The following is a 14,898-nucleotide window of genomic DNA, read 5'->3' as shown; positions in this document are numbered from 1 at the left end:
TCCGCAACTTCCGGGAGACTTGGGAAGTCTGCTAATTGAGGTCCATAACCATTCAACCTCTAATCATAATGCTATTTATGTTTTTACAGGGACATATGTTTTATAGATTTGCAGTTACAATATTTGTAATGCTGGACAACCATATAGCCCCATTATGTTCACACAGTAAAACTCAAATAAACAAAGTCTGTTTTATGTAAAATTGGATATTTCCATATATTACCCAACTTCTTTAAATTAGGTAAACATTTAAGCATTTTACATATACATTCAAATTGGATTTTGAATTGAATAAATTTATCAACTGAGTCTAGTCTCTTGCCATTGGTATATTCTTTTCTATTGTAAAAGAAAAGATCTTATAATTGCATACCGGGTGTGTCCCTAAGTCACTGACACTCAACGTCAGTGTGTAGTCATTCTCTCCAGGCTACATAAGGTAAAGAGTCTTTGTGCTATACTGTTCACCCTATAGAATTTTCTTTCTCCTTCTCATTTTCTATAACTAACCTAACCATACATTTTAAAGTAAAATTATTGTAAATAATTTCTCAAATTATTTATGTACAGTAAATTCAATTTATCCAGGTTTACAGTAAAGACTGGCTTATATTCCTCTTTACTTTACCTTTTATTTTACAACCATTGAGATTACCATTTGCTCCTGATTTATCGACAATCTAAAAATTGCAAAAATAAAAATCGAGCTGCTGTTGTTTCTGTAAATGCAGCTCCTGATGCTTCCAGGAATACCAGTGCTAATGTATTCAGTAGCAACATCTGATGCACTTACAGACATCCATCCTTCCAATACTAATAAAAGCAACATAAAGCAGACACAGTAGCTTATGACAAAAGAATAAAACATAACAGAACAAACGCTTAGTTCAGTCCTGTAGTGATGTTTTGGTTGTAGTGTATTGTCACCTTTCCTTTGGCCATGAAACTACTGTTTGTTTAGGAATAACAAGGAGGGTATTGTGAATGTCACCTGCAGTTTACTGTCTGAGGCTGATTCGCTTTCCTAGCTTCTTCTCAGAAGCCATTTCACCCAAGGCCATTAGAAACAGGCCATTTCTCCTGATTTACGAGAGCGGAGATATGATTTTACTCGTGTGTTCTTCCCAGGGAGCCGAACCTGTTTATTCTGATGTCTGAAACTATTCTAAACTGTATGCTGTACGATATTTATCCAGTGCAGCTCTACAGATGCATTTCTAGAACAGTCCTGTTTGTTAGGTACCATAAACCTTTATCACACTTTTGTCTTTGTTAATGCGGAGGCATAAATAGCAGTGTTAAGTTTCCGGTCATGTTTGAATCAATGGCTGAAGCTACTGCTCTTTCCTAAGTACACCAATGATTTAGTTTAACACACACAGTTTAAAGTGTTTATACTCAATCATGATTAAAATGCCCAACTCCAGCTGGAAATCTCTGCTTATTATGTGTTATTTTACAAAATAAATAAATAAATAAATAAATAAATATATAAAAGGAGAGTGAAACTACACAGACTGACAAACACCAGCATTCACTCTAGTTCAGTTTAAAATTAAAACAGTGAATGAAAACACTAAAATCAACATATCAGCAATATTTACTCATGTAACATTTTTTCAGACTATTGTCAGTGAGTGTTGGTGGGTAGTTTAATGTAGATTTATCACAATATGACTGAGTGGGGAACCTGACATCGTTTTTCTCCTCCAGAATGAAGCTCAGTGAGCATAATTATATTATTTTGGTGAGAAATTAGAAGATCATAAGGAAACATGCAGCAGAAGGCAGTGCAGAGCTCTGTGCAGCAGTAAACAGCAGCGCTATGGGAGGCATGCAGAATCACACATGGGTCTAAACTTTTAAACTTTAACGTAGCCACTTTGATCAGGAGATCGCTGGTTCGAATCCTGTTCATGTAGCTTTACCGGAGCCCTGAGAGAACACAACTGGCCTTGCTCTCTCCAGGTGGGTAGATGGCACTCTTTCCCCTCATCACTCCTAGGGTGATGTCCACAGCAAAAGGCGTCTGTGAGCTGATGTATCAGAACCGAGTCGCTGCACTTTTCTCCTGCTACTCGACAATGATGCATCAGAAGGTGTTCGAAGAGAGGCGGTGTCTGACTTCACATGTATCGGAGGAGGCATTTGCTAGTCTTCACCCTCCTGGTGTTGTGGCATCACTAGTGATAGAGGGAGTCCTCATGAGTGGTTTGTGTAATTGGCTTTGTAAATTGGGGAGAAAATGGGAAAAAAATAGGAATACATTATTAAAAAAACTTTTGCATGACACTTTACTCCCATAGCGCCTATGAAAAAGGAATTAATGTGATATTTGTGTAAAATATCAATTCGCCTGCCAATTCATATGTAGAAAAGTTTTGAGTGTCTTGCTTTGGTTTAATTGAAACCAACACTGAACACACATATAATGTAACAACAATGCTGTTGGTTCTTTTGGTTTTGTCTGGAGAAAAATGTGGAGTCTCATTATCTCAGGTTGGCAAGTTATTTAGATGCGTGATTAAAAGATTGAGATTCCTACCACTAGCTCCGGGCACACTAAAATAAACAACAGCTTAAAAAAAGACAAATAAATTACTTGAGTAACAATGTGCTTCATTAGTAACGTCCAGGCTTGTGGGGGAAACTGTCTCTGGCTGAAAGCAGACAAATGACCAGCTGTAGGTAAAATCACTGCAATGAAATATGTGCCACTGGACGCTGGTCAAATCCACAGAGACGTGTCAGCCACTGGAACAAGCACATTCATCTTCACTGATAGTATCACCACTATCACACCAGACGCTTACACAGGCTTGCTAAGACCTGATATGAGACAACAGCAAATAAACTAATAATAATTAACATCAGCTTTATCTTTCAATTGGTTTTAATGAATGCAGATTTTACATAGTGAATATTGAAATCACCATGAAAAATATAAATCATTTCAAAAGTACATATCTTAAGAGAAAATATTGTGTTCTTTTGTCATTAAATGTATTGCAATAATAAGGTAAAGGTCTCATTAAGCTAAAATCCATTTTTTCTTCTTCTTTGTGAAATACTATGGGTCTCTTTGAGTTGTATATGATGCTGCATATAAAACTGTTTCTCAGCCTCCACTGTCTGCAGTAGCTAGTAAAAGAAAATCCTCAGAAATACGAGTTGATCAGAGAGATGTAAAATGTCGGCGTCATCCAGTGACTTCATGGCCTCGTCCATCTCGGCTCAGGACCGCCCACAGGCGGAGCTTACAGCTTTTGTTTACAGCAGCTAGTTAGCGTTAGCTATCTTGTATAAATACCTGTAGGTTTAAATTAGCTCTCTGGATGATTCCACGTTTTATAGAGACCTTAAATATGGGAGAGCTGGCACAACTCGACAGAACACTGGTCAAAGTGGGCGCTGTTCATGTCGGATTTTATGATATAAAGCGGATTTTGGGGCTTTGACGTGGTGAAACAGGTAAGAGTTTTGTAGCTTATTATTTAGTAGGGCTAAATAGAAACACCTGAGCGCTTTTTTCACAAAAAACGGCTCACATGGCATTCATTCATACTAGAGATCACAACTAGATTTTAAAATGAATGAAAAAAAAAAAAATATGGAATGAGATCTTTAAAACATCAGCAAGTTCCTCACACACCTTTTGGTCTAAACAATCCTAAAACATTCATATGACATTGATTTTCAGTCCTTCCATGAGGATATCATACAAATTTTGCCAATGCTTGATGTGTTTGCTGCAATTTGTCTTTATTAAACAGGTAAATTACGTCTGTACAGTTCTTCACAGTTAAGCTATGTACAAAGAAAGCTGCCCAGCAAAAATGCTTGTGTTGGACTTCTACTGTTAGCTACTTTAAAGTTGTGTAGTGTGGATTTAGTGTTGCTCTAATCACTTGTGAGTTTCAACCAGTTTCTCAGGTTTTGTTTTTATTGTTTTATGGCAGGAGGGTTTTTGTCATGTCTGTGTCTGCTGCTTAATAAAGTCACTGTTTTTGGCTTGGTTTCACTATAAACGGTTGTATTGACGTTTTGCTGGATGTTCCTCCCCTAAAAATAATGCCATTACAAATTCTGCAACAGGCATTTCTGCTGCTACTCGGTTCAAGCGAGGATTAATTTCTTACAATACTTTATTCAGGCGTCATTTAAAAGCATGACTGTGCGTCAGTAACGACATCTGGGTATTGGTGATCTGTATTCCAGAAACGGTACTGCCTGTAAGTGCCAGTTAGAATTTATATTGTCTGCCCGAGGCTGTCCCAATATCCAGACATAGATTTCCCACCACTTTCCTTGAGTCCTGTAAGGTCAGGCTCAATGATAATGGTCTGTGACGTAGGCCTACATGTTTAATGCTATTTTTCATTTTATATAAAGCTATGGTGTGATAATCACAACATAGCAAAATAAAAAATCTGTGATCACTGTGAAAAGGTAAATTGTTATATTAGGCAGTGCATGCATGCAAGCCTTCCACTTGTTCACATCTGCATCTTTCCATGCGGCTAAAACTGAAAAGCTATGCATGTGGGTCCATCACCAGAACATGAACAGGTTCAGGTAAAATCATGCTGAAAGGGGTTGAACAATGAAACTGAAACACCTGTCATTTTTTTAGTGTGGGAGGTTTCATGGCTAAATTGGAGCAGCCTGGTGAACAATCTTCATTAATTGCACATTGCAGCAGTAAGAGCAGAGTGTAAAGGTTCAATTAGCAGGGTAAGAGCACAGTTTTGCTCAAAATATTGCAATGCACATAACATTATGGGTGACATACCAGAGTTCAAAAGAGAACAAATTGTTGGTGCACGTCTTACTGGCGCATCTGTGACCAAGACAGCGAATCTTTGTGATGTATCAAGAGCCACGGTATCCAGGGTAATGTCAGCATACCACCAAGAAGGTCGAACCACATCCAACAGGATTAACTGTGGAGGCAAGAAGAAGCTGTCTAAAAGGGATGTTCCGGTGCTAACCCGGATTGTATCCAAAAAAAACATAAAACCACGGCTGCCCAAATCACGGCAGAATTCAATATGCACCTAAACTCTCCTGTTTCCACCAGAACTGTCCATCGGGACAATAAATTATTGTGGTCTAAAACCAGGTGTTTCAGTTTCATTGTCCATCCCCTGTGAGCTCTAGTGCCAGAATGCAACACTATTCCTTTCAACTGAATATATTACACAAAATATAATCAACAGTGCTAAAATAACATTAGTTGTATCAGGTTGCAGCAAGGAGACGCAGAGGCAGATGCAGATGCAAATGCGAGGTATTTATTTAACGAAAACAATGAAACAAAACAGAACATAGAAGCTAGAACTGAATGATACAGAAAACAAAGGACATGCAACCTTAACATACAACAAAGGTACAAGAACCGACAAACTAACACTGAAAACACAGGGGCTTAAATACACATGGAGGGAATAGGAAACCGGAAACACCTGGGGACAGGTAACGAGGAGTTACAAATAAACATATCTGGGAGCACGAAAGACATGGGTGGAGACAAGGTGAACACAGAGAGGGCCATGGGCTTAGAAAAAGTAAATAAACAAACAGGAGGGCAGGAAAAACACAGAGACAGACAGGAGAGACAAAGAACAGGCAGAGAAGAGTATACTATATTTAATGTGCTAATAATTGTTAACTATTTTATATACTATTTAGTTTAAAGTTGTGGGCGTAGTTTTAGCCTCAGAGTGTTGTGAAAAAAAGTGATGTTATGTAGTGCTAACTTATATGCATTTTTAATTTAAAGAGCTGTACTTTTACTACAATAACTCTTTTTTTACTAAACTGTCCCAACACTTGAAGGGAAATGCCCCCATCCATCCATCCATCACTTGTCCTACTTTATTGTTTGTTTTCCACACTCAGGTAGTATTTTTAGCCCCTTCTGGTGGTGCGCGTAGCAATGGGGTGGACGTATGGAGGAGAGGGTGAAAAGAGAGGAAAGAACAGGCTCCCAGCAGCTCATCAGCCAGCTCTAATTAGACCCAGTGCTGAGGGCTAATGCACTTCATAGGCTCTGCCAAACGCAGGCCGGGATCAATGCAGCCACGCTGTGCTTAAAGCCACAACACGTTCTTTCATTCCCTCAGGACCTTATTGAGCCTTTCTTCGTGGCCTTTGTACACTTGAGTTTTAGATAAATAATGCTTGATTCCCTCAGCTGAAGATGCTCCTTTGGACTAAGGTTAGCGGGAACACAAGCGAGAGTTCAGTCAATTAACCAGCCTCCTTCAGTGGACTACAGTTAGCTGGATGAGCTGTGATACAGTCCATTCCACTGAGACATATCTGTAAATGTTCTCCTCAGTTCTGCAGGGCTTTCTGTGAGCTAGCTTTGAAACATTAATAAAGCATTTGTGTTAAGCTACCCTAACATGCAACAAATACTGCTTTTATTGTGACTAAAGCCAAATAACCCAAAAGTCTAAATCAAACCCTAACCCTGGCGTTGACTTGGCGCTGGTTTTAAAGGGCCAATGTCTTCCTTATTTATTTTATAATTAACAGTTAATTCATAGTATGATCAGACATGAAAAGACATTACAATGGTAATTTTTCAACATATTCCACCCAGTCCCTAGTTTAAATTAGTGCATTTACATATTTAAGCTGCAAAGGTAGCAAGTTTGCATTAATTTTTATTCCGAATGGTGTTAATTTTTATTTGTAACGTCAGAAAAAACTAAGTATTTACATGTATGTGCCTTCTACATCAGCTTAGTTATCCCCTCAGCTCTGCCCATTAATGCTGAAGTTATAAGAAGTGTTTCAGCCTGGACTGAACTTGGACTTGGACTTTTTGAATAAGTCTACAGGACAGCCAACCATAACTGAGCTCATTTACATATATCTTAAAAGGAAGGTACAGTAGCATACTAGAACATGGGACCAGTCATATCCTATGACTTTTGGCATGTCCCATAGAATGTAAAGAACACTGCAGTGTCCTGTGAGATAACATTGATTGTGGAAGTAATTACTGCCAGATCCAGTGATCACGATTATTACCACATATAACGCAGCTAGCTAGTAAACAGCTAGCTCACAATACAGTGATGAGGAATGTTGTTATAACATTACATTGTTATTGGAGTGAAAGATGTGGCTCAATGACAAATCATTGCGCTGTTTCTGGCTGTCAGTAAATGCAGCCTTCTTAAAGATCCACCCCAAAAAGTGTCTGGAATCTATATTTTTCTAATATATTTCAATAAGATTTTAACAGTTCTGTATACTATTTCAAAATTGGACAAAATATTCAGAATACAGAGTACAAATGCATAGTGATAAAAATCACTGAATAATTTTCTAAAGAATAAAATAATGGGATTATGTGATTTATGAACTTTTAATTATATTTTTGGTGCATCATACAAAACACTGAATATACAATCAATTAATACAATAGAAATAGCCATGCAATGATATTATCCACAATTTTACCTGCTCAAACACTCATTTACATGGAAAGCCAGCAAGTACCAGCTCCCTTTCCAAGATCTTTCAGAGTTGATGCTCTCTGTAACTTGTCTGGCACCTACACTGGGCGCCATGTTGAAGTGTGCAAGAACATGCTTGGTGTGAAGTAGTTCACATGATCCCCTCTCCCATCGACTTTTGCTTTAACAGTAGCTTGAATTTTCTCTTTTCATGCTTATTGCTCAGGTCTCTGAGCACCAGGCCAGAGAGAAAGAGAGATAGAGTGAGAGAGCGAGAGAGCAGTAGCAGACTGCCTCGAGGCTGGAGAGGAGAAATAAAAAAATATATATCTGCCCCTTACATAACTGAACTGCTTCACGTGACGTGCTACGTTAATGGAGGCAGTAATGCAGAATGCATCTGAAGCTCCCGAATGAGTCTGGAGCCACTGTATCGGCATATATGGGCCTGGGAGCCTATGTACACAGTACTCAGCATCCCTCACACTTTAGCACACACAGATAGATATTAGTGAGACCTTTAGATGACAGGCGAGACTATGAGAAATCACGGCTCTATGAAATCAAGTGCTGCCTGTCCTTCCATATTTGACTCTGTGCGTTAGAAGGTGTGTGTGTGCTTGAGTGATTGTATGTGTGTGTGTGTGTGTGTGTGTGTGTGCCTGCTGCGTGTGTTTGATGCTTTAGACTAAGAGTAATCGGTTATGACAGAGAGAGAGGGAGAAGGACGTTGAGAGATGGTGGGAGATAACAATGGCTGCTACTTTGTCTTCAAGGCTGTTCTCTTCTGTTGCTAAATAATGAGCTTCTTCTACTTTCACATTTTTCAATCTGAGCCAGAAAGATACTGCAATGCTCGACTGAGTTGCTGTAACTTGCTTGGTTTCTGTTGAGTTTCAATTTTTTCCTTAGCAACACTGTATCTCACTTATCAAGCCCCTTAAAATGATCCATTAGTAGTGGAGTCACACACTTTTAAAGTAGCGCTCTGGTCCAAATGCAAATTCTTCCACTGCTACCCACCAAGCACAAGACATAATTTTAAATGTTGTTTTTGGGGCTAAATCTGGTCAGTACTTCACAGCATTTACTACACACAAAATTGTTAAACACTGCTGACAAATTGGCTGTGTTAAATCTGTCTGTTTTGGTCTAAATTTAGCCCTTACAAATCTGTTGTAAACATGGCTGCTGACACCTGACAGTGGTGTTACATTATAGTGTCTAACTGAAGATTCACTAGATTAATTTGAGGTAAAAACAACTTCTAATGATATATCTTTAAGGTAGGAGAAGCTTTTGAAAAGCTACAAATAATTTTGGCCAGATACTTGAGGGTAAGCTGCTTGACATCTGTTGTTTTCTAGCTAGCGAGAAGTAGTTTAAATGGCTAGCATTGACGCTAAGAAAGAAAAACCAATTAATCAGGAAAAGCCCTCAGGCTGACGTCAACCCATTAATTAGGATTCATGGCCTAGCCCACCTTGGCGTTTGCATGTCATGAATATTCATAAGTAAGAGTAAGTAATGAAGTGAGACATTTAAAGGACCCTCTGTATACAGTTGAGAAAAGAAAATGATCTCAATGACGCAACTGATGTATCTTTCCTTAGCTAAGGATAAAATCAGCACTAAAACTGAAACAGATACTGAAAACAATAACAGAAATAAAAAAAATGCACTTTTCCCCGCAACAGCAAGAGACAGAACCTTTCTGTTATGTCAATACATTGTAGAATAAAAATTGTGACCTAATAAATTACTAAAAAAGAGTCTTTATAGGACAGTTCTCCTGAGCATTCTCCCTACTTCACCTGCAGCCTAGGCTTTGGATTGTAGCTCACATCTGTATTTAATAGCATCTATATCAGTGGCTATGCTAGCAGTCTGTTTTTTTTGTCATAGGGATTTTCCCAGTGGTTGCATGCTAGATATTGTCGTTTGAGGACACTACTACATGAAAACACAAACAGAAACCCAATTCTGTTAAACTAACAAAGCTGACAGACACACTGGTACAATACAGAATAATAGATGGGGTCACATTTGGCATGTTAAATGTTAGATTTAATAAATTTAATTAAACTCAGAGTCTGATCATCTAATGGTACTGAGCTGAGTTACAGGATTGCAATTTTCACAAAGGATTAAACCGTAGCGGCAATGTGCAGGAGCTTACACCTATTAGAAGACATGAGAGAGCAAAAAGTGTGACGTGAATGTGTGTGTTTACCCAGAGTGTGTCGTAAGCAAAGCACACCAGCTCCAGCTCTTCCCTGCTGAGTGGAGGGCCTGATATAAATACACACTATAATCTCACACACAGCCCATAGCCTGATAGCTCATGCTGCCAACACACACACACATTCTAGAGGTTTCTTGGAATGCATTTCTGGATATTAGCCATCTAAACAAAACAGAAGCCAAGGATGACGACAGGGCAATTGTTAGACCATTATGAAGACAAGGCTCAGAGAGAGAGAAAGACAGATAAAGAGAGAGAGAGAGAGAGAGAGAGAGAGAGATAGAGAGAGATAAGGAGAGAGAGAGATGGAGAGAGAGAGAGAGAGAGAGAGAGAGAGAGAGACATTGAGAGATTTAAATTATGAGTAGAAGGGAAAACAGAGTGTGTAGAGAAACATCCCAACAAGTAATGTTCCCTACTGTATGTGTGTGTGTGTGTGTGTGTGTGTGTGTGTGTGTGTGTGTGTGTGTGTGTGTGTTTCTGTAAACTACTGTATCAATATGGTACATGTGGGAATACATTTGTGACTGTAAACTAAGGCTGGCCGATATTAAACAAAAATAGAATATCACAATACTTCAGTAGAGTTGAATAATACGCAATAAGTCAATTTTTTGTCAGCTGAGTTTGTCAGTTTTCTTAAAGTACCTACAATTTAGCCTGTCACAATAACTTTATAATATATACTATTTTGTCCCAAAAATAACTGCAATAAATGTATTATATTATTATAATTGTATGCCAATTATATAATGGTACTATTACAGCATAATACTGCAATTGTTCATTTTTTTAAAACTTTGTTAAAATGTTAATTTATTATTATTTTTTTATTATTAATAATAATATTCAGACATTTGGGACTGGTATGTACAAAAAACATAAGAAACATAAATAACATAAAACCATATTTTTTTTGTTTTAGTAACTAAGTTGGCGAACCAGCTCATTCATATTTATGAACTTTCTTTGTTAGGTAAATACTAAGGGCAATATTAAAGTCATAGTGAAGTTTTATTGAGGTCATGTCCATATATTGTTCAATAAATCAGATAGGATAATTAATTTTGACAGTCCTGCTAAAAATATCCAAACTATAATAATTAGAAAATCATACTGTGGTTAATTTATTACAATAATAATAAATATAGTCATATAGCCTAGGAGCTAGACTATGACCTTTTTATTTTACCTTCTCACTACTAACTACTACTAATCTCCCCCTGTCATCTCACCACTCATCCCATCAATTTATTCATATTCTATAATCTTATTATCCCTCCATTCTTGTTTACTGTTTGTGAATAATGGACTCTAAAGACACTCACCAAGTCTTTAGAAGTGCCCAGCCTCTTGAGGCCGTCCAGGGGCAGCAGGTCGGCCGAGTCCTTGTGTGTGAACTGCGTGGCCTGTTTCAGCCGCCTCTGCTGGTGCATGATGGCTTTGTCCCTCAGATCCACCTCGCTCTTCTTAGATTCACTCATGGTCAAGCAGTCTTTTACACACCAGGACTGTGGCTGCAGAGCTTTCTATCACCAGTGCTTCCTTCAGCAATGACCCTGGAGCTTAGAGAGGCTTGCACACACTCTCATTCAGACGTGTATTCCAGAGCGCAAGGGTACCACTGTAAAAAACACAGTCTTTCTCCTCTAGAAAAGAGGAAAATGGACAGTAAATTCCTAGACTGGATGAAAAAATATAAGAAAAACAAGTCCTGAAACTTCTGTGGTCCCCAGAGTCTGCTGTTGAAAGATGCTCCTGATGAAATGGTTTCGCTCTCCGTGGTGCTGGAGAGTGTGGTCAGTTGTATGTCACGGTCAGTATGGAGGTCATACTGTATGCTACTGAAGCAGATACCTCACACATCTGATGCTGAGCTTCAACTCTGTGCTGCTCTCGCTCTCTGGCTCTCGCGAACACTCACTGTCCTTGTAAGCTCTGCAGAGAGAGACAAGCTGTGCGCTCTTCTCCCTCCCTCCTCTCTCTCTCTCTCTCTCTCTCTCTCTCTATCTCTCTCTTGCTCTCTCTAGCTTTCTCACTGCCCCCACCTCTCATTCTGTTTTCTCCACTCCCCCTCACTCGCTCACCCTCTTACGTCCTTACACTTTCTGTCACTCTAACCTACTACTTCCCCTTTATCTCTCACCCGCCCTCTCTGTAGCTATATAGGTGTTATTCATTTGCATTGAATGCTGAATACTCATGAGAAATGCATGCCCTTCCAATGACACACATATTACGTATGCAGGTTATACATAAAAGCTTTCGATTTTTAGGCACCTCTTCTAATGAATGCATTCAGCTACTATAAGGTTTACCCATTGCTGACACAGACGTGCCAATTTACACACATACACAGCTTATATAGCCCCTAAAGAAAAAAGTAGTGAAACTGTGTTTTCTGGAATGATGTTGCTCTATCCTATATGTTAGTGATCAGGTGGGGTGGGGATCATCCAACATTCTTACTTCATTATTCCTGTTGTTAGTGAATGCAATCAAATTCTCAAAGCTATGCCACTCAAAATCTAGTATAAAGCATGACAGAACAGTAGAGACAGTTAGCTCGATTTTAGAAGAAACACTTAATTAGTATGTGTCCCAATGCTTTTTCCATATAGAGTTCATATAGTGTATATACAGCTCTGGAAAAAAATGAGAGACCACTTCTGTTTCTGAATCAGTTTCTCTGATTTTGCTATTTAGGTATAGGTATATGGTTGAGTAACATGAACATTGTTGTTTTATTCTAAAAACTACAGACAACATTTCTCCCAAATTCCAAATAAAAATATTGCCATTTAGAGCATTTATTTTCAGAAAATGAAAAAAAAGATGAAATAATGAAAAAGATGCAGAGATTTTAGACCTTATAACAAGCTTATATTCATGAAGTCTAAAGAGTTATATTTAGTGGAATAACCCTGGTTTTTAATCAAATTATTGAAAAAATTTTCATACATCTTGGCATGTTCTCCTCCACCAGTCTTACACACTGCTTTTGGATAACTTTATGCCGATCCTGGTGCAAAAAATCAAGCAGTTTAGCTTGGTTTGATGGCTTGTGATCATCCATCTTCCTCTTGATTATATTCCAGAAAAACAATTTGGTAAAATCAAAGAAACTCATATTTTTTAAGTGGCTCTTATTTTTTCCATACCTGTATACTGTTTTTATGGACATTCACAAATGTTTATTTTTTTATTTGGAATTTGTTCTATTTATAAGGATGTAGTAGCAGAGTTGTGAAAAGTTCTGTGCCTCATGAATAAGATGTAGACTTTCGGTTACAGCTTTTCTTAATCAATTTCTAGGACCTCACTCTAAACCTTAGATTAATATTAAAGATAATTAAAAATGTCCTTTATATATGGAAATATGTGGTACACAATCAAGATCAACAAAACAAAATATATGTATTTTACTTTGCATTTTTCAATGTAGCCACTTATGCTATGATGACAATTGTGCACATGGAATACATATATATTTGTAAAAACACATCAAAACTATTACAGAAGACAAAAAACAGGTTGGCCTCCTCAATTACCGAACATTAGCCAAACTGGAATTGGGTTGGGTATGAGTTGGTATATGAAGAGTTCATTTGCAAAAACAGATAAAGGTATGTTTAAAGAATAGCACCTATCTGTTTTTACAAATTAACTTTTTTACATAGAGAGAAATAAAAGCCAAGCCCTCCCTTACAAAGTTGACTGAGAAAATACCAAGAGTGTGGTAAACTAGAATCAAAGCAAAATGTGGCCACTATGAATAATTTAAAGCATAAAACATAAAGTTGTTTGTTTACTACATAATACCATCCCATTTTTTTTCCCATTATCACTCACCCACATCTACACGTTCTGTGGAAGCTCTGTGGAGCACTAACCCACACAACCATATATAATCACATTTGTCACTCTTGCAAACAGTGCATGTAGTTCCATGCATGCCTTCACATAATGTTTATGCGCTCAGCAAAAATACTGATGCAGGGAGATGAGCATCTACCATTTCTCCCACCTGGGCACCCTGCAGAGCCAGCTGAACGTGGCTTCTGCTGCCGTGTTAAACACGCATCCATCTGTTCACTTACAGCGCAGTCAGATAGCAGTTGTGAACTGTGATGTTTCATTTGTTATGTCAGCTTCACACTGGCTTTGAAGTGAAAGTAAAGCTATAACATTGTAATTCAGACTGTCTAGTTACTTGAGTCCTTTATTTTGTTTTATGCGTAGTACCTAATATGATATACCACCTGATTCAGGTTAACAGGCAGTACTGAGGTCAGCACTATTTACTAAGATCATGGTCAAATATTGGATACCTGTATTACAGACATTATTGGTTTCTGTTTGTTTTTAGAGAGCTTGGTCTGTGGAATGCATACAAATTGGCCTTAACTTGACTAGTTAAGAGAGTTTCTGTAACAGTGTGAAACACAACAGGATTTTGAGGAATTTGGCTGGAACTAAGCATTTAGGAAAAATAAATATTTTGTCCAATAAAACTGCTTTTATAACATATTTTAAAGCACATTAGTGCAGGTAATTATGTTTACACAATATGCATGTTTTTCACACAATACTTAAGGTATTAATCTGAAATTCCTCTTCTAGAAAGGCTTTACCCTAAATATTGGAATGTGATCGCATTTAGGCACAGAAACATTGCTGATATCAAGTACACATGTTAAATGATTAGTTTGGATAATTAATATCATGCCAACTTTTACCAAAACTACAGTACGAAGCCAGATTCTAAGAGGCTTTAAAATATTCCAAATGTCACATGGCATCGGACATGACTAAGGCTTAAATGTGGCTGCTCCAGATCATCCCATTTTATATAGAAAAGAGTGCTTTCCTCTGTTGAGTACAACAGAAAATCTGTGTCAGCAGTGGGTGCTGAATTCATCCATCAGAAGAGGTGTCACAGTGACACACAGTGTGTTTTGACCTTTATTGATTTTGTAGCTACAGGGTTATTTGCTTTCACAAAGCAATAAGCTCTGCAACTCATGCACATTATTTTATAATGACGTTACAGCACCCCTGTGTGGCGAGACAGAAGCAACAACAAGAACAAAAAGTGTTGACTATTTGGCAGTAAGATTTTCAGTAAGATTTATGAGGTAGTCACCTGATATGGTTTTCAGTTAACAGCTGTGCTGA

The 14,898-nt window shown here is 37.9% G+C and overlaps 1 protein-coding gene across 1 annotated transcript in view; it reads right to left on the bottom strand.

The window, feature by feature from the left end:
- nrip2 (nuclear receptor interacting protein 2) overlaps nucleotides 1–11,713 on the bottom strand; it is a 48,943-nt gene extending 37,230 nt beyond the window's left edge. Inside the window, exon 1 of the mRNA XM_007233693.4 lies at nucleotides 11,049–11,713. Coding sequence (XP_007233755.2) covers nucleotides 11,049–11,204 — 156 coding nt within the window. The 5' untranslated portion in view covers nucleotides 11,205–11,713. The remainder of the gene's footprint in view (nucleotides 1–11,048) is intronic.
- Between the last annotated feature and the right edge of the window lie 3,185 nt (nucleotides 11,714–14,898).

This window comes from Astyanax mexicanus, chromosome 2 (assembly GCF_023375975.1).
Source record: "Astyanax mexicanus isolate ESR-SI-001 chromosome 2, AstMex3_surface, whole genome shotgun sequence".
NCBI classification, from domain to species: Eukaryota; Metazoa; Chordata; class Actinopteri; order Characiformes; family Acestrorhamphidae; genus Astyanax; species Astyanax mexicanus.
This window is presented reverse-complemented; position numbering and strand designations above follow the sequence as displayed.